This window comes from Gavialis gangeticus, unplaced genomic scaffold, assembly GCF_001723915.1.
Source record: "Gavialis gangeticus isolate Ggan-Ray unplaced genomic scaffold, GavGan_comp1, whole genome shotgun sequence".
Lineage (NCBI taxonomy): Eukaryota > Metazoa > Chordata > Crocodylia > Gavialidae > Gavialis > Gavialis gangeticus.
Window position 1 is genome coordinate 104,707,086 of NW_017729031.1, and position 20,362 is coordinate 104,727,447.

Below are 20,362 nucleotides of genomic sequence, written 5' to 3' on the forward strand. Positions count from 1 at the left end.
AGCCCGAGATTCCTGTATACTCAGGTCTGTGGCCCTGAGATTTCTTTACCCAGTTCCTTCAGCCCCCTTGGATTAATTCTACCAGGACTCCCCAGTTTAAATTCTCTAACAGTTTGTTAAAAGTCCTGTGTGTGGACACTGGGTAAAGAAGTCTCCAGGCCATGGGCTATAGTATTTGCCAACCCATGCATTATAGGCAAGGTCCCAGAGGCTGGGAGAAGGGCTAGCATTGCACCTACCTTTACAAAGGGAAAAAAGAAGGACAGTTAAAGATTGGTGACCTTGATTTCAATACTCAGGAAGTTGATGGAACAAATTATAAAACTTTCCATTTGTAAATATCTGGAGGATGAGGGGATGATCATCAACAGCCAACACAGCTTGTAAGGAACAAATAATACCAATTTGATTTCTTTATTAGACAGTGTAATTAATAGTTTGGTGGATGATGGGATGCGGAGAATGTGATGGATAATACACCTGGACTTTAAGACCTTTGACATACTCTCAACATGACATTTTAGAGAAGTTAGAAAAATTTTTAGAAAGTTAGAGAAACATGCGCTGGATGGGACTACTGGATAAGACTACATTAGGTGGATAAATACTTGGCTGAACACCTGCAAACAAGTAGACTGATGTTAGGTCAGCAGATCATTTTGACTGGGGTTCGTCAGGGATCTAGTTTAGATCCAGTGATGTTTAATATTTTTATTTAATTGATAATTATTAACTGATATGTACTTGATGTTCAGTCCATTTAATTACTTGATGTTTTACTGATTTTTCTTTATAATCAAGGTATATATTTTCAGTGGTTTGCTCCTTGTGCATTCTTTTCTTCTTCATACTGACGATAGCTTTAGTCATATTGAAGTTGTTACTTTAGTCAGCTGGTCTAATAAAAACAGCCTGAATCCATGATGAATTTACACCACTAAAAAAAATTCTCAAATCTCTTTCCAAGCCTTCTTTTACTAACAAAGCTAAGCTGCTGAACATTGTTGAAAAAACCACTGCAACTCCAAGCTTACTTGTAAGAAAAGCAATATTCAGGGGCAAAGGTCCAACACAAACAGTTTGAGGAGATATCCCAACTAGTTTTGATCAAATTAAAATTAAACCCCACCTCTGCTCTGGCATGTCAGAAGTCCTCCAAGTACTGCTTACTGGCAGCAGCAGGCAGCTCCTGGCTGCTGTCACTGTGAAAAAAGGAGGCCTCTCTAGGGTTTCTGCAAAAGCTATCTGTGGTGGGAGGAAGAAAGAATTCCTTTGACAAGGGAAACAGAATAAAAACAAATTGTTCTCCTTTTGCTGTAGTCTGCAGCCAAATGTGCATACAGCCGAAATTGCTACAGAAGAGTAATGGTTTTGTTGGAGTCATTCTGCAAGCTGACAAATAATCCTCTTGCTGCCACGTCCCGTTTACCCATTTGATTTCTTTACCCTTTGTTTGTCTGGCCTAGATGGCTCCTTTCAGCCTATTTAAGGATGCTAGTTACCACCTAGAAATTAATCCTGCTCCAAAAATATTTAATTACTTAGTTCCCCAATACGTTAAAAAGCATGGCTAAAATGGCATGCTGGGAAGCCACGTTTGGAGCAGCTTAGGCTTCCACATCACATTTATTCTATCATAAGTAAAAGGAGTTTTCCTCCTAACTGATGACACTGCAAATTCACTCTAGGATTTAAAAGTCAAGCTGGTTTTATTTGGGTTCACTTATGACAAAGAAATGTTTACTGAACAAAACTGTTTACCCAGTTAAACCTCAGCAGCCCCTTGAAAACTGTGGGTTGCAGAGCTGTAACTGAGGTTGACTATTGACTCTGCTTTTGGAATAGAATTAATTCATTCTTCTGAAGACCCAAGAGTCTCCAGATCTCTCGCACTATATTGCGCTAAAGAACCAGTAGAACCAGTAAGAGTAGAAAGGGAAGTTGTGTTCCTTTACCTAAAACTTAAGCAGACAGAATGGTGATTTTCTCCACTTTAGTTTCAACTAGCCCCATTAGGTCTGGGGCTTATGTCCTGATCCAATTAAGTCAGACTTTTGCAAAATCCTGTATCAGTAGACACAGACCTATGAGATCATGCAACACAGTGGAGTCTCCTTTACCCTTCAGTGGATTAAAGATTCTCTGAAGTTTTGCTCAGAGTCAGAGGGCACGGCTACTGACGATTCAACAAATATTATTTCGTGGAAGAATACTTGGATGATAATTTAAAGCTGGGAAATATCATGACAGCCCCAAAAAGTGAATCTCGCATCTGGAAAGGTTTAGAGGAAATCCTTGGGATTTACTGTTCCTGTCAAATACATTAACAAATGTGAAAGCTTCACCCAGCAGAAAAGCACTGTATCACTAACAATGCTGGAAAGGACAAAATCTGAGTAAATGTTGAGCACGCTCCATTGCTGCCCGGAGAATGAAACAGAAAGCAAATGTTAAAAAAGCAGCAATCAACCTGATCAGAAAATGAAAACACTTATTGAAGTGGCCTGTACTTTTCCTGACCTGAAGGAAAACGTGCCATCCATTCGCACAGAAACCAGTACAGTGGAGGTTTCTAACCGTCAAAGACAAACTGCTCCACTGATCCACATCAGACCCCCTCAGTTACCAGCCATCTCACTACTGACACTCTACTGCAGGGGTTGACAACTTGTTTACACTGTGGGCCACTGACCAAAATCAGGTCAGTCAGGCTAGGGCATGGCAGACAAGTACTAGGACCTAGCTGCCCCTGCCACCTTTTTTTCCCCCCCGCGGCTACACAGGGAAAGTTCCTGCTGCTGCTACTTTTCCCTGAGGTGGCAAGAGGAAAGCATCTGCAGCCAGCTCTTTTCTCTCATGGCAGCTGCAGGTTCAGCAGCAGTCACTTTTCCCTGCTACCACACAAGCTGCAGACACTCTTCACGTGCTCTGGTGGGGAAAAATGGTGATTGCAGGCCACTTTCCCTGTGAAGCCACTGGGAAAAGCAGCAGCTGCAATGTTTGGATTCATACCTGACATGCGTTTTCCATTAAGATATTCTTACTGCCATTTTTTGAGAAGCTCTCGTGCCTCCACTAGTTGTAGCATGTCTTTAAAACATGGGAAGAACAAAGACCTGGGGATGGGGAGGCACTTTTTAAGTTTTGTCCCACAAATTTCCATTTAAGTCAAGCAGAGAGAAAAATGTTGGGAAAACTACAGCTCATCTCATGAGCTAGCCTTTGAGAGAAGGCCAAAATAACTGATCATGGACATTTTAATCTGAGGCCAAGCCCCCAGTGCCATCACAGGAGCAGCACACACTGCAGCAGGAACAGACAGCAGATGTCCTTCAAACAGCATAGGGACACAGAGCCACTCTTTCACAATTAGCAGGACCCAAGATAGTTCATTTTCTTGTTGTTCTAACTGTTTAAATCTGTCCTTATCACTGGAGGCCTGAGCAGCCAAGGCCAAAGAGTCCAAGGATCCAAACAAAAAGGGGCAGGAAAATCAGAGTAGCATAACAATGCACTCTGAATATCTTCTGTTGCATTAAGTAATGTGCAAAAGGCTTGTCCTACATGGATTAAGTGATATTAATACTACCACAGTCACAGCTATTTCCATAGCCTCATTCCCAACTGCCACCTTCCATTGTTCCCATGTTTACTCCTTTGCCCCTATTAAAAATGGAAGCAAAGTATTCATCTCAATTTGGTATCGTGCCAATATTACCTTTAATACTCATCCTATCCTCACCACCTAAATGTAACTATTTCTTTTCATTGTTCTTTTTTATTTTGCTGAAAAACCTTTTCTTATTGTATTTCATTTCCTCTGTAAGGTTTAACACAACATGCCTTTTGATAGTTCTTGCTTTCTCCCCTATACTTCCTGACCCCTAAGACTTTCTGTGCTGATCAATTCTTTTTCTCCTTTCCTTGAAGGCTCTTTGCTTGCTTCAAATGTCTTCCTTTTGTTTTCCCCTTGCCCCTGGGACAGAATTTCCAGATAAGTTTTTCACCTTATAGAAATTCCAAACTTCCTCCACATTCAAATCTCTAAGTCTTCATTCTAGCAGGTATTCTTCAATACCTGTGTTCCAGTCAGACTTATATTCCACGTTGGCCTTGTTATCCTTATGCCTCTGGTTTCACTTCCTGTTCTACTAGTTCTACTTTCACTTCATCCTCCAGCCTCCTTGCATTAGGGCACAAACATTTCAAGTCTCACTAATAGTATACAATTTCCTAGATGATTTGACAACTGTATCACCTATCCAAGTAATGTTCTCATCAGTATTAGTTTCTCTCTCCTCTCTGTCAGTCCTTTTACCTATGAATATTCCTTTATCATAGCAAAAATACTGGAGGGGTCAACTGCCCAGCAAGAAAAAAAAATCACTGAGCATGATTCTCACTCTTTACACAATGGTCAGGAAGTAAGGTCTTTGTGTAATAGTAGAGAAACAATACAACATTTCTGATCATTCCGACCAAGCAACAGATTACTGAAAGGTTCTCATTTACACAACTACACAAATTCTGAACTTTTGCATAATATAAAACACCACCAAGTCTGGTACCCTTAAACCTACCCTTTTCTAAGTAGGTCCTTGGTGCCCAAGGAGGATCTTCTTCGGCATAGGGATCACTGTACTCCACCACAGCTGCCTCCTCCTCTTCATAATCTTCTGGAGGTGGCGGGGGAGGTGGAGATTCATCAAAGACTGGCTCGTCTACAGGTGGAGGAGGAGGAGGGGTATCTGAAACTAAAAATAAGCAACAAGATCAGCATGGCAATTCTCCGGAGGCATGCAAGCAGGTTAAAACAGAAATCCCTCTCTCAAAGGATCCCCAGGTAGTTGCACTGAAATCTATAACTAGAATTCAGAGACTTGCTAAAAGACTGGGGAGGAAGAAAGATCATATTCTCCTGACACAATAAGTTTACTCTCTCCTTCCTAGTATACCTGAAATTGCTAAAAACAGAGACAGTAGGAAAGTCAAAATTCTGGCTACATACACCTGGATTTTTTTTTTTGCACATACAAAGCAGAAGCCTCACACAATAGCCAATCAGAACAAAGAAAGATGCAAACTTACTATTTTCTTGGACTCTGGCCACAAATCCCATTAGTGGTAACTGTGGAGTTACCTGTAGGATGGAGGGGGGAGGAGGAGCAAGAGATGCTGCAGCACAGAGCAAGAAAAGAAAAAAGTATTATATTAGAAAAAAACAGCAAACAAAAAAGCAGACATCATTGTTCAGACCCTACAGCAGTCTGCCAAAGGAGATGCGAATACAAATGACAACAAAAGTAGTATAGGCTTCAAAGGGTCTTTTAACAATAACTTCAAGAATGTAACTGGAACAGGCTACCATAATATCTCACTCAGCTCTCATCAAACCTTTCCACCTTAGGTTTTTTTCTACAGTGGTAGGAAAAAAAGTCTATGTACTTGCTGGCTCTAACCTTCCAGCAAGCTCTTTTAATGTATAGCTTTATATGACCTTGTTACGGTAATTGTTCAAAAAACCAGCATATTAAGGTACAAGATATGTGCAGAAAAATGACAGCATGATTCTCTTGCTACTCTTAACATAAAATATATACATGTATTTCCAAGCATAAAAGAAAAGTATACATTTTCAATGCCAGTAGAGTTTACTTATCTTTCTGGACAATATTTAGATTTCAGGCAACATGCATGTGGTATAACAAATTATACTTGCATCTACCCAACTGCAAATTCACATATTTGAGAATTTGCTTGCATCATTTTTGACAGACAACTAAGATGTTTACACTTCATGTCTCAATGCAAGATTAGCCCCAACTCCATCTCCCCCTAACTGCAGTATCGACAGTGATTTTAGCGTATATATACCTTAAGACTAGTTGTGGCACATGCCCAGGCTCCTTTCTGTATATTTTTCTGTTCAAGTGTTTAAATTTGACAGTAAACATGGACAGAATGTGCAATGTTTGGGCAATTATTATTCAAATTCAATCTGGGGTAGTATTGCTTTGTAATCATTTCCCTGGGGAAAAACGCTTTGCATACCATTTATTCTTTCTGAACATCCTTTTTCAAGTGATTAGGGAAAGTTATTAAGGCTGAGATTTTCAAATGCACCTAAAAAAGTTTGCTGTCCAGCTCCATATGAATTCAAAACTTTATGCTATGTTTCAGGTCCACTTCTAAGGCTGTGCACAAATCCATCCATTCTGCAGACTGATGTCTAGAACGGGTTCTCAACCGGTGGGACGCGTCCTACCCAGGTCACAATGGCAAAACTGGAAGTGCCACGGCGGGACTTACGGTTTTGCTTTTGTGTGCTTCAATTGGCCACTGGGGGTCCCCCTCCCCGCTCCTTCGACTAGCCTCTGAGGGACCCCTCCCGCTCATTGACCGGTGAGATCAGGATTTTTTGACCTTACATAGGTGCGACGTAAGGTGCAAAAGGCTGAGAACTGCTGGTCTAGAAGACAGTAAGTTAAGTCTAAAAGAGTAGTTCTCAACTTTTTTTAGGCTTGAGGCACCCCTCAAAAATGCCAGCTTTTGGTTTTCATCAATTTTTACTACAGAAAAATAGAGCAATAATTCTGTGGCAAAAACACAGAAAAAAATCACAACAGTTCAGAAAGTTCTGGACTCCTATTTGAAATCTCCAGGTTTATACTGTAAATCATGCTTGCAGACCTAACAGTGCTAACATTGTGTTGCACTCCACAGTACCCCTGAAAGGATCCCAAGGAACCCTAAGGTGCCACAGCACCCTGGTTGAGAATCACTGGTTTAAAACTTCAACAGGATGTCTCAACGACCTTTGCTAGTTGCAAAGAAGGGAAGCATAGCTAACACAGTAAACAATCCATGTACTCAGGGCTACAGGGCCAGAAACCCAGGTCCGCAGCCCCCTGCCCACACCCCCAGCAGCACCTGAGCCCTAGCTGCCACCCACAGAAGATGGTGGCTGCTGAGGTGGAGCGGAGCCTGAAGCCCCAACCCTGCCCATCTCCCTCCCTCACTATGGGATCCTCAATTCTCACTCCCGCCCTCCCCTGTGCCAGACTTACCTGCAGGAGCTGCTCTGCAGGCTGCCTGGCAGCCATGTGCACGTGTGCATGCACACATGTACATGGAGCCCTCTGCCTGACTACCGCCCTCTCACTCCCCGCAGCCCCTTGCAAGCTGGAACTCTGCAAAGGGACACCCACCATTTCCTACTTTTTCTCCCTAAAATGAAAACATCCACGTTTTACTGTGGTGAACAAAAAGCCCAGATCCCTGGTTACATCAATAACTAAAATTCTCCAGAATGGTACGACTGCTGCTGGGAAACCAATGTGACAGAAGGTATTTGCTAGGTTCAGAAAGTTTCCATCAGCCAAAAAGACCTTAGGATTAGGGCAAGGGTGGCACAAATATTAGTCAAGTTAAGAAACCTGTCTGCTTTCTAATCCAGGCAAGCTGGGATGATAAAAAACCTAAATGAGGCTGGATGCAAAGGAACATCAGCACAAGCCTTGAGCTGCCTGTGTAGCACACAGACTGCCTGCATGCAAAGGCTTCACACTCCCAGGAAAGATTCCTGTGTCAAAGTTTAGAATGGAGTAGCAAGGAAAGCTCTATGCACGGGACAACCAAACAGCACAGGATTTGTCATTGGTGCTGAGAAAGAGGGTTGGCACCAAAACCTGATTTTTTATTTTATTTTTTTCAGCACTGGCAAATGTCACCAGGTCTATGACAGAGCCTCAGTGTTCAGCAAAGGCTGATGCCAAACTGTTTCATACAAATCTCCCTTGGTACTTAAGAGCCAATGGAGGGAGATGACAAGTTGACAGTGAGTCTTCTCCCCACCATTCAGGGAGGAAAAGGACTATGGTGCTATCAATACCCTGTTTTTCCTGTTTTTTCTGAATTACATTATCCAGGCACTAATGCTTTTTTGGACTCCCAACACTGCAGCAGATAACTCTGTGCTGACATGTACTTCCGCTTTCAGTACAGACATCAGTGCTGTTCTGCCAACACTAAAGCTAATGTTTTTCTAGAAGATTTTGCTACTGCACTGAACCCACAAGCAACGATCCATACAGGCAATTCTCAAAGAAGAATCTGCAATTTGCAGTGGATCCTTAAAGTTTTTAGCACAATTATTCTGCAGAACCCAGTTTTAAGCACATTTATATAAGTTCAAATAAACCGATGCTTATTTGTACACACACACACACACACACAAAGATCTCCTAATCACTCTGGGTAAAAGCCTATATTCCAAATGGAAAGGTTATGCTTAAAACATATAAACTCCATGGAAAAAAAACAGCATGAATATCCAATACAAAACACCCACACACCCCTGGAAAAAAAGTAGCACCTGCTTCAGTGCCAAAAATCCTACAGAAGCAAGGTGGGATTAACCTATTTTGATACCCCCATTTCTTCTCCACAAGCCCCTAGGGCCCTTCTTTCTGCACAAGCTTCTACAAGCTCCCTCTCTTCAACAGATCCAGCCAGGAACTATGGTCCTCTCTCCTGCCAAAGCTCTTCTTTGGTCATATGCCACCCTCAACATTATTAACTTAATGTATTCAACTTTGGAGTTCCTCCTTCCTGGGGTCCAGCTCCAAAGACCATGCTTTATTCCATCTGAATGCAACTAAAATTCCACATTTTGCCCAGGACATTGATATAAAAGCAATCTCTTGCTTGCAGCTCTTTATTTACATGCCAAATGTCCCTACCATGGAAGTCATTCTATTCATGCCTTAGAGGTCAAGTGAATAATCGCTTTAATCACTACTTTCTTCTTGGGTAAACAGCCTGAATTATAGTTACATAACTTATTCACAGAATATCTGGCATCTTTTATGATCATCCGTTGGGCAACACAACAAAGAGCCATCCTCTTATTAAAAACAGAAATACAGAGCAACACTATTCTGGTTATGCTGAAAATCCTCTTTACCACAAAGGCAATCTGTAAGGCATCTTATTTTAGTTCAATCCATTTCCTACATAGCTACTCTTCCCCTCTGCCTCTATCCTCCACATTCGTCAATACTGCATATAATGTACATTACAGATATCACCTAGTATGGAGTTTACTTATGCATTCTCACCCCCACCCACCAGTTCCTTCTCCTAGACAAAAAATAATGTCTCTTTGGAGGCTAGCTAGCAGCTAAAGATGAAATATGTTTGTGTCTGATCGAACCCCCCAGATCAGATGCTAGAACTGTTTACTTCCAAGCTCAGTTTTACAATTAAAACCAATACAAAAACAATCCAGCACTTGCATGTAAACATTCTAAGTATCAATAAGAATATTTGCAAACCAATAACTGTTAAACACTGCTACAGTATCTTTCTGCACCTTCTGCCTAAAAGAAATCTTCCTTTCTCCACTGTTGTTGCATGCACTAGATTCCTCTCTGATCAAAACATGGGAAACAGCTGTGTTTATATTAATGGCTATTACCTTTCATATACAGATACAGGGCCCCTTTACATATGCAGGTAAAAGTGCAATGGGATCTAATACACGATCCACGCAACCGTGATTCCTGCCATGTCACACATGTATAGCAGGAGGCGTGATTACGGGATCGTACATTAGATCCCATCATGCCTTATTACCAGTGCAGGGGGAGCCCAAATCTGGGCTCCCCCTGAACTGGCAAGAAGCAAGCTTCCATGGCCAGGACCTCCCTCATTTGGGGGGCTCCAAGTCATGGGGATGCCCACACTCCCCTAGGGTGGGAAGCCATGGCTGCTGTGATCCCACATGCCAAAGGTTTCACACACCCCTGAGGCTAGGGGGTTACAGCAGCCACAATCCCCCAGCCCTGAGGTCTTGCGCACTCCCAAGGCAGCCACATCCCCCCAGCTGCCAGAACCAAGAGGCCCCCTCAGTTGCAGGACTCCCAGCCTTGGCTGGGCATGGTGCACCCCTGTGGCCTGCAGCCTCGTCAGCTGACAGGGGCTCCCAGCTGCAAGGAAGGTCATGCTACAAGAGCAAATTAAAGCTCGACAGCAACCAGCTATTAAGTTAGTGCACATTTTTTAGATCTAATGTTACAGCTGGTTGGAAATTTTTGTGGTGTAATAACTACTTTGCACATGTAGCTCGTATCAAGGTAACTGCAATTAACCAGTTAATTGCACGATACCTATAACGTGTAGAAGGGGCCACAGACACAGGACACAACTCACTGGCCTCAAAACCAAAAACATAATGACTCAGTCTACATAAAGACAGATCATCAATTAGAACAGTGGTGCTCAATTTTTTGGCCCTGTGGGCCAAATGAATAGTAGGGGACCCATCTGCAAGCTGGACTGGGTCCTGGCACTGCCCCCTCCTGGCCCCACATACCTGGATTGGATCCTGGAGGAACTGGCACTCCCCTCGTGCTGGGCTTAGGCTGGTGCCACATCCTCCCAGCCCCAACCAGGATTGGGCTCCCGGGCCCAGTGCCACCCCCTCCCATCCCTCTGTGCATCAGAATTGGGCCCTGGGGCCTCGCGTCACTGCTGCCCAGCCCTACATGGCAGGATCGAGCACCATGTGCAGGGCCTGGGGCGCTCTCTGTATCCAGAGATTTGGCAGCAAGGAAATGGTGCCACCACTCTCCTAACACCACATTTCTGAACTCACAGAGAGCCCTGTGGGCTGCATGACAGTGCCATGGGTCACATCTGGCCCATAGGCCAGAGGTTGAGCTCCCCTGAATCATACTAACATCATATATGAAAACTGACCTAATGGGGGCTGGAACCCTGCTACATCTAGCCTTCCATGGCAAAGCCTGCCTCCGAGGAGGACCAACAGTCAGGAGGGAGAAATATACGCAAGGCTTTAGGCTGTAGGAATGGAGAACTAGAATTCTAGTGGCCCATAAAAGACAAAACACTAATCCTACTCCAGGACTGATATAGGATGGGTGAGTCAGGTAAAGACACAAGGCATAGGTCTGCAACCTATAGCCCATGGGCCAGTTCTGACCCAAAAGAACTTGATCCAGTCTGCAAAGGTCCGTTCCATTCCATGTTTTATTAACAGTGTACTGATCCATAGTTGCCACCACAGACATTAGATCTGTTCTACCCAAAAGTAGCTCTAGGATTTTGTAAAGGGGAGTGTAGCATACCACTTCTCAGACCATGGTAGGGAGAGGGCAGAGGGAGGCACAGTTGGAGCCCCTCAGTCCCAGAGGGGCCAGGCAGGGAGCAGGTTAAGGAAAAGTGTGCCTGCCCACCACTGCCATTGTTTCCAACTGAGCTCAGAACTTTATGCAACTGCTCTCCACAGCTGGAGCAGAGTAGGAGTGGTTCTGGGGCTTCCCCAACAGCATAAAGCATTGTAGCATCAGTACAACATCAGCCTTCAGAGTCTTGAATTCTGAGCCAATACTCTGGTGTTTTGAAATGAATATACTACAGTAACTTTCTAACCTGGGTTCTGGTTATAAAAAGGTCCTCCATTCATCTGGTTCTGAAGGCTTGTCTGTGAAGTGATGGAAGGAGGACGCCTATATGGCAAGGAGCCGCCTATTGTTGGGGGGGTGTGCCGAGATGCAGGTCTGTTCATGCTGTAGAACTGAACAGGGTGACCTGGTTGGAAAGAAAGAATGGGGTTAGGCAAGAGAAAAAGAAGAAAGTCTGGCTTTCTTACACCTGTACCCAGTACTCACTCCAAGGACTGAGACATTGTTTGGAAAATGTATGCCCAAATCTGAATTGGACAAATACTATTAAATTGCCAGACTAGCTGAACACTGAACGCCTCAAAACTGATGCAACAAACAGCTCCAGCTCACTTGCCAGAATCAGTACAACCAACAAAAGCAAATACAAGAAAAAGGAAAGGAAAACTAAGTTTTAAAACAAAAGTTTCCAGTTACTGATGTTATATAATGTTTCACCAAATAAACAAACAAAACAAACCCCTAAAACCTACACAGTCAGTGAAGATCTATTTCATACTGAAATAAAGTCTCACTCACATTTCAAATAAAGATGCTGTGTTCTGAAGTCAACCAAATTATTCACAAGGTATCCATTAATCTAACTGAAGATAATATCTAAAAACTACAAAGATGATTAAAGATCCAGCCTTGGCACATTAGCTGCATCTCAGCCCCTGCTTTTAGGAAATATGTACTGGATTATTTCTGGAGAATGGAAAGAAATAAAGGTCCTGCAAAAGGTGGAAACCTAATCTTTTTTCTTTAAAAAAAAACCCCATCAAATGAATCAACTCCTTAAAAGCTGCTTCTTCATTCAAACCAATTCTAACACTGCAACACAAAATTTCTATATCAGACTAACTGATTCTGATACCTAGTAAACAGTATGTGCTTACCCTGAACTACAGCATACAAATCACTGTTGGAAGGGTAGTGGTTTTTGTGGGTGATATCTTCTGTTGAACCAATCATATGGTTGGGATAGACTTAGACAAGCTTTCAAATGCAGTGACCTGAAGAAGAATATGCTGCCTTCAGAAGCTTCTCTAAGTCTATCCCAAACATGCAGCTGTTCCAATAAAGGACATCATCCATGAAAATTCTTGCTTCTCACATTTTGGAAGATTACTAATTGAAGCTGAATGTCATTGTTGGTTCATGAATGGTGTCAGGTGAGACAAGACAGTTAATTTTCATCTGCATTTACCATATAATTAAGGTTCTGAAGAATAATATTGGTAGTTAACAAAAACTGGCTATTTCTTCTGTTTGCAAGTTTTTATCCCCATAACACTATACATGGATCTCTTGGTTATAGAAAGTTCAGGAGAGAACGAGTGGAATGATTTGTGATTGGAGAAAGATGCCTCCAGGAGAACAGCTGGAATCAATCAAGACGCCACAGCGTCTTATAATAGTCAGGACTGGTTTGGTCAAAATGCTATAAAAGAGGGGACATGAAGAAAACTAACATTGTAGACTGCCAGTATGTAAGAGTAAATGCCCCCAGTATCCAAGATTAAATGCCCAAGAGGTACAAGGTACATTAAGCTGTAGACCAGTGACTAACATACTGGATGTTTCCTTTGCTTACATAATGTTCAAGTAACAGACTTCTTATATTTATAAAAATAGAATACATTTTGTTTCACAAATTATGCAAATTTTCTCCCTTATGTCTTTTCTACAGAGCTTTTGTGGTGGGTCTCCCCATCTCGGAAAGGGGGAGGCAGCGGCAGTCAGTGGGTTTTTGTTTTTTCCGAGCTGGATAATACAATCCTGGTGAACAATGTAACTAGTATCCTCATATATTCCATTTCAGGGGAACTGAGCGAGTACTTGGCTGATATTTTTATTTTGAACTATGATTTGAATAATGATCAGGTAAATAGAATTTCTTTTACAGAACTTTACAGGGATTTATAGTTATTCACTTCCATTCAATTCTGGTTATTTTTGTCATAAAACAAGAAAGCAGCAGGGCTTAAGACTTACTGTTGTTGTTATTATTTACATACACGTGCGCACATATACATCCCACCCCCAAAATCTGAAGGTCAGTTCAACTGCTGACTGATCAATCTTATTTGCTGAATGTACAGGTACTTCAGACATTAGGATGATTTGTTGCACTTAGATATGTCACAGCTTAAAGGCTTCCAGGACCATGACAAGAATTCTATTACAGATTAGAATATAGTGATAAATACCAAACTTAACCCTTTAACTAAACACTAAAAGAACATTTTCTGGTCCTTTATATAATTCCTAAATAAGCCTATCATAGACCAATGTTATTAAACATCAAAAATAACATGTGGCCTTCTGAAATCACTACAGTCAATGACTGCAAACAACAGGTATATATAGTATTTGAGGTACTGAAAGCAAATCTTTATACCCCAATGCAGCATCCAATTAAAAAAAAAAATACCATGTGTTACAACTCAAGTTAGAAAATGAAAAATGCAGGGTGCCTTTTTAAACATTAAGAAAGCTAGCAGGAGTTCATTCTGTATAAAAAACACCTATTGAACAAGTTCTTGGATCGAAATCCACTCACCAATTTGTGTATTAAAGTTTCTATTTCAGTAGGTATAATTATGACTTAACAACTAACGGAAAGCAGAATTTCTGGCCCATGAAAAAGTTGCATACAACCCAAGTCATTAGATACACCATTTTCATTCCAATATTGAAAGAGGAACAAAAAAGAAGCCTAAAAGAATTGTTGCTTTCTTCCTACACAGATGTTCCTCTGGGAGCTTGCATTATTCTAACTTCCACAAACATAATAAGTTATAATACACCATACAATCGACTGTGAAGATGCTTCGAAAAGCTTCAGATTGTGATCACACCTTGGCTCATCTGCCCATACAATGGAGGGGGGACTCACCTGCAGAAGGAGCGGAAGATACAGCAGGGGGAGTTGGAGAGGTGAAGCCATCAGCAAGGGGCTGGGCTCCTGCAGCAGCAGCATCTGGGGCAGCAGAGGAGGGGGCAGTAGCAGGAGGGGCAGGGGCAGGTGCAGAGGTAGCAGGAAGGGGAGAAGTGCCAGCTGAGCCAGCAGGGGCTAAGTGAAGAGAGGAGGAAGAGGTGAAGTTAATAAGGAGATCAGGTCAGCAAGGATTAGAAAAGCTTCCCAACCATTCAGCGTTAGCTATTCAGCCAATATGTAACGTATTAGAAAGTGCAAGAGAATGAGAGAAAAATGAAGTCTTTGTTAAAGAAAGGATCATTCCTACATATGCTGCAAATAAGGGTACTTGGGTTAAGGAAGCTTACTGTTGGATTTTAAGACCATAGATAACTATTTATTGGACTCCTTACTGCAAGTCATTATTTTTCATAGATGGTGGCCTCACTATACTGCAACCTGCAACACAGCACTTCACCTTTTGAACAAAATCAAGTTTCCTAGCAGAGGGGAAACAGAGGGGATTCATATGGCAATTTTGGCACAAAAAATTAATATTTTTCAGAACACAATTTAGCCAAGTACATTTTTTTCTATTTCATGGAGGGGACTACAGAAGGCATTACAGATAATGCTCACCAGACAACATGAGTGGAAGAGGGAGTATACATACAAGCTTTCCATGAAAATCGGCTATTTTTCATGAGTATACTGAAGGCTTGTATCTGTGTCAATTTTTTAAACAAACTTTTAAATGTCTCCCATGGACAGACTGGAGGTGAGACAACATTATAAAGGACTTCTTTTGTTATAAAGGACTGCATAAAGGACTTCTTTTTTTTTTTCCCTGGAACAGTTACCATGACCTAAATCCAGTCAAATTAGAAGCCTAGGCAAAAGGTTTTGATGAACCACTGACATAAAATAAATAGGAAGGCATGTACTAGGCACAGGATCTACCATATATTTCCACACAGGCAAATTAGCGCTGAAAAGTTTTTAGAATGTATATGGTCTTGAAAACTGATGCCGAAAATTCTCTTCGTGTTTGCAAGATACCTAGTGTCAATGGTAAGTAAACTCCAACTTTAGGACAAGAAAGGAAGGAGAGGAATTTGGGATTTCTGTTTACCTGGATAGACACTGGGAGGAGAAGGAGTAGGAACAGCAATAGGAACACCCACACTTCCACTTCCACTGTTCTCTCGACTGCTGCTTCGACTACTCGGGTGGCTCCCTCCACTGCTCCCGCTGCTGCTAAGGAAACCAAAATAACCAAAACATTAATACACCATTCCAGAGGGGGAAAACATGAACTCCCTACTGGAGAACCTTGCTAATTCACACTAGTGACTGGGAAAACAAAGGACTAAAGAAGCGATTTAACAAAAACTTCTCCCCCCTGCACATCACTTGATTTTGATGGAAAAAAATAATCTTTCCTTTGGTATTAGTAAATTTACACAAGTATATCACACTTTGGGAGCCAAATATAAAAGAAAATGATGTCACTACTATGAGAGTAAATTTCTGCTGAGCAAAGAGAATCCTCGCATTCCATACAGATTATAACAGAATGCAGACTAGCAAGACTCCACTCTACATGCTCTTACCTTAAGTATTATTTGAGGTGTCTTACTCTAATAAAACTTCCAGAATTCAACGAAGTCCATTTTTGTGTTTAGACAGCTACAGCATAAAGCTTATTTTAACTAACATGTCACAAGAACTTTAGCCCTCAGGCAGCATTTTACTTCTCTGGCAAGTCAAAAGAGTGATCAAATCCTCTAGCAGTCAGTGCCAAAACCACATATTCTATTGTATACAATGACTTTAGTCCATTTCTGGGTTCAATACATCTATCTTCAGACATACACAGCTGTTATTACAGTTTTTACAGAACTCTTTAGCACTTTTCACCATAAAGTCTCAAAGCTTATTTTTAGGCAAGAAAATGTAACATACAGTGACCCACAAAAGCAAATGTACCAATCTGTATTTCTCCAATGGACAGGCTTCATTATATATCTACCAAGATGACTGAAAAGATTTAATGGTGTTGTTACAAGACTGCCCACTAAGACTTCATTTTTTCAACTAATACATTTTAATAATACATTAAAAAACTATGATAAAATTAAAATCATGTGGCAGCAAATGAACAAAGAACGTTGCAATACAATTTTCCTGATTTAACAGTGTCCACTTGCCAATATGTAAGGGTTTCCCAGTCACCAGCGTGAATCTGCAAGGTTCTCTCGTAGGGTACCAATTTGGTTTCGCTTAGTTTTTAGTACTGGTACATTGTACAGATTACCATATAATGCTAACCACATTTTGTGCAGGAGTAGACTGAATACCTGTATGTGCGATTCCTCTGATTCACAGAAGCTGTTCTAACAGGGCTCTGTTGCGAGGGAGCCATATTACGTGTTGGGCTAGGTACATAGTCATTTGGTACCACTGGAGGACGCACTGGCTCCAGTGTGCGATAGGGAGAATGACGCCTACACAAGAAAAAGCATATGTACGGAAGCAAATTCAGACACAATGCAACACACCCAAAGCTCTTTTACTAGAGTAAAGTCAGTTATATAGAACAAAAAAATAAGGGACTGAAGAAGTTGGCATGGGAAGGCTGGGGTTTTTGTTTTTTTACATGCCTGCAATATCCAATTTGAAAGATGAGAGAACTGAGGATGGTGTCACAAGCCATTACACACTAACTACACTGATGTAGTAATTGGAAAGACTGTTGTTGCTCAGGACAATTCTTAAAAGATTCCATCATCTAAAACAGTGGTGCTCAACCTTTTAGCTATGTGGGCCAGACAAGTGGTGCAGAGGTGGCCACATACTGGATCCAGCCTCAGCGTGACCCTGTGCACCAGCCCTACCATGGACCAATGATCTAGCATGCAGGGCTACATTATCCAGCCAGCAGAACTCCACGTGGATCTAGAAATTTGGCAGTAGAGAAGTGGTAATTAACACTACCACTGCCATAACTCCCCTGCTGCTGCCAAATTTCTGGAACCATGGGGAAACATGAGGGTGAGATGGCATGGCTCCAGAAGCAGGATCTGTTCCTTGGACCAAAGGATAAGCACCCTTGATTCTAAAGGAAAATGCAGATATCAACTTCATAGGTTTCACTGGAAAGCAAGCATTAGTGTTCATAGCACGTATACCCAACCAGCAGTACAGTATGTCAATTCCGATATTCCATTAGGTATTCTAAATAAATAGTACAATCCATCAGAACAGCACACAGCTAAGCCTTCACAAGAGAGTTAACAAAGAGCTAAAATGAAGAAAAACATTTGTGAACAGACTTTCTGGTGACTTTCAGTGTCTACTTTTATTAACAAGTCACCTTAGATTTAATTTAAGGCATCATCAGTATAAAAGAAACTGGTTCAAACTTCTCTTTGCTTCAAGTTTCATTTTTGACTGGCGAGGAAAGAATAAGAGTGTCCATTTAGAAATTTCTCTTGCCCTCTTACTCTCCACTAAAATACAGTGTACAGTAAAACACTCACCCAATAGTCCCTTTTCCTGACATTGGTGGACTGGGTGGTTTCTGGGTAGGAGGCGTAGTACGGGGCAGCCCACCCATCTTCATATTCTGTGTACTAACCTGTGTAAAAGAATAAGAAAATGGCCTTTACTAGGTTCAACACTTGGACAAGAGAGAAAGATTCCTTTAAGAACTAATTCTTAGAGGCAGGGGAAGGTTGAAACAGAAAAAAAAAAAGAAAAAGAACTGAGTGGCCATGCACTTCGTATGCAATTTCTACTCTGCTAGAAGTCAACAGTTGCACTCAAAGGACTCTTCATTGTATAGGGTTTTCAAAGGTTTGTACAGAGAGACTGCATTTGCCTTTAGGCCATCAAACAAACATTAAATCACTGGTGGAACTGATATTGTAGCTGATCCAATTAAGATACCCAATTATCAGAGCAACAGAGTTTCTCTCTCCCTCTCTCATACAGACAACAGGAGCTATTTCTGATTACACTACTGAATACTTTCAGTGATTTTTTTAAAAAGCAGAAAAGTACGGTGTATGTAATAAGCTACATCGTAGTAAGTAAAAGAACTAGTAAATACTTAATTATTTTTATGCTCGAAGGGTGATGCATTTTTAGCTATTCTAAAACAAAATTATTTTCAAAGATAAATCTATATTTTTTTAATGTTTCATATTAATATTTCAAACCCAGTCCGAAAAACTTAAGTCACATACGCATGCTAATTTCAGTGAATTTGGCAAAATAATTCTGTAGTGTATGAAACAAGCAAAAGAAATCATGTGATCTTTCTGGCTTTCTTCCCTGGATTATTTTCTTATTTTTAATCTATAAATGGAAGTTATTGATACTTTATATTTCAGTCCTCTTCAGTGTTGATTGATCCAGAAATCATTAATGCAACTACTACTTACAAAATCATAAAAATCTAAACATTCTGCTTGGATGTACAGACAATAAGTGCATGTACCAATAGATCTAATAAGAGAGGTTCTATTAGGTATTTTAAATACTAAAGCTATTTGTTATCACATAAATAGGATCCAGCAATCCAGGTCTAACTTAAGTTAATTGATTTTTGCAGGGTCTCTCCCCTCCCCTAAGTTATTAAATGCTTTTGATCCCCGTCTTGGAAACGCAACATGTTTTATTTCACAAAGAAAAGTCTCTCTCATTTTAACAGTTATCCTTCCCAACAACTAAGCTCCACCTTGACCCATATTTATGATAAAGGCCCAGTGATCAAGTTGTTAGTGATGTTCAAAAATATTCTTAAAGGCAAATTACGCCCTTATAGTTTGAAGCTAAATCACTTCAAAAGTTGAGACGTGTTTATTTTTGTTGCTGTTTAAGTAATGGTGTGGATTATTAACTAGTGTAAGGATTAATATATTAGAGTATGCTAACACACTGAAAGTTGACTTCTTTTTTCTAATGCTTAGAAGATGAAAATCTCAAAGTGTTTGCAGCAGCTAGTATCAGGATTTTCAGAATTTTTGTCACAACATTCTCAAAATATTCAGATTAGCTTCATTTAGGTTTGCAAATGTACCTTGCAAAGAATTTATGCAAATATCTTGCAACCAGTTTTATAAAGTCCTTTAAGCCAACTTTAAGCAACACAAATCTAAAGTTACTTCAAGTGAGGGTCTAGATAAGCACTGAATTACATCAACTTGAATGAGAGAGGGAAAGTGTATGATGGAAAGAAAGTGCATTTTATTCTATACACGGAACACTGAAAAACAGCCCAAAAACTGGATTTTTTTTTAAAGTTGCAGCATCTCCACCACCTAGTCTTTTGGGTCAAAGACATCAATATTATACACTTACCTGTTTAACCCATCTAAAACAAATATTCTTTATTAACTTTCAACCCCATGTCACTTACAAGCCAGCAACTTCCAGGAAACCATTAAACCCTATGGGATGAATCCTCAAAAGCCTCCAGATGGGATCTGAGGTAGATACCAGTATGAGTGCCCTTTAAAGTCCAACCTAGATGTTTCAACTTCTGTCCTACAGGTTCATTAATAAAGGGATAGATAAATGTAATGTTTCATAACTACTACCTATTGATTTACAGTTAGGCTCAAACTTAAACATACCTTTCAACACTTTTTTCAAATTAGGAGAAAGTTCATAAAATCATTTTTAAAATTACATTATTTGTATTACATCACCTAGAAAATATTACATTTCCATTATGCTTCAGGTTGCACACAGATGCAGAAAATACCCTCAAAAGTCTGCTGTTCATCCATTGTCAGTGGTGAACAAAGAGAAAAAACTGGGAGTACATGAAGAATGAAGTAACCAAATAAGCAGAGTTCAGCTGAAAATTACTACTTAGCTAATCACTGCAAATAAGTTACCAGCTTCACTAATGAAGATCCTTTACGTAAGACACACAAGAACGCTTTAGAAAAATGTGACTAAA

General features: G+C 40.8%; 1 protein-coding gene across 1 annotated transcript in view; it reads right to left on the reverse strand.

Annotated features, from left to right (window-relative positions):
* Positions 1–20,362, reverse strand: part of ABI2 (abl interactor 2) — a 114,854-nt gene that overhangs the window by 18,815 nt on the left and 75,677 nt on the right. The window contains exons 6-11 of the mRNA XM_019522908.1: positions 17,931–18,028; positions 16,749–16,895; positions 15,521–15,645; positions 11,455–11,613; positions 5,089–5,175; positions 4,581–4,754 (exon numbers count right to left, since the gene is read on the reverse strand). Of these exons, the coding sequence (XP_019378453.1) occupies positions 4,581–4,754; positions 5,089–5,175; positions 11,455–11,613; positions 15,521–15,645; positions 16,749–16,895; positions 17,931–18,028 (790 nt within the window). The remainder of the gene's footprint in view (positions 1–4,580; positions 4,755–5,088; positions 5,176–11,454; positions 11,614–15,520; positions 15,646–16,748; positions 16,896–17,930; positions 18,029–20,362) is intronic.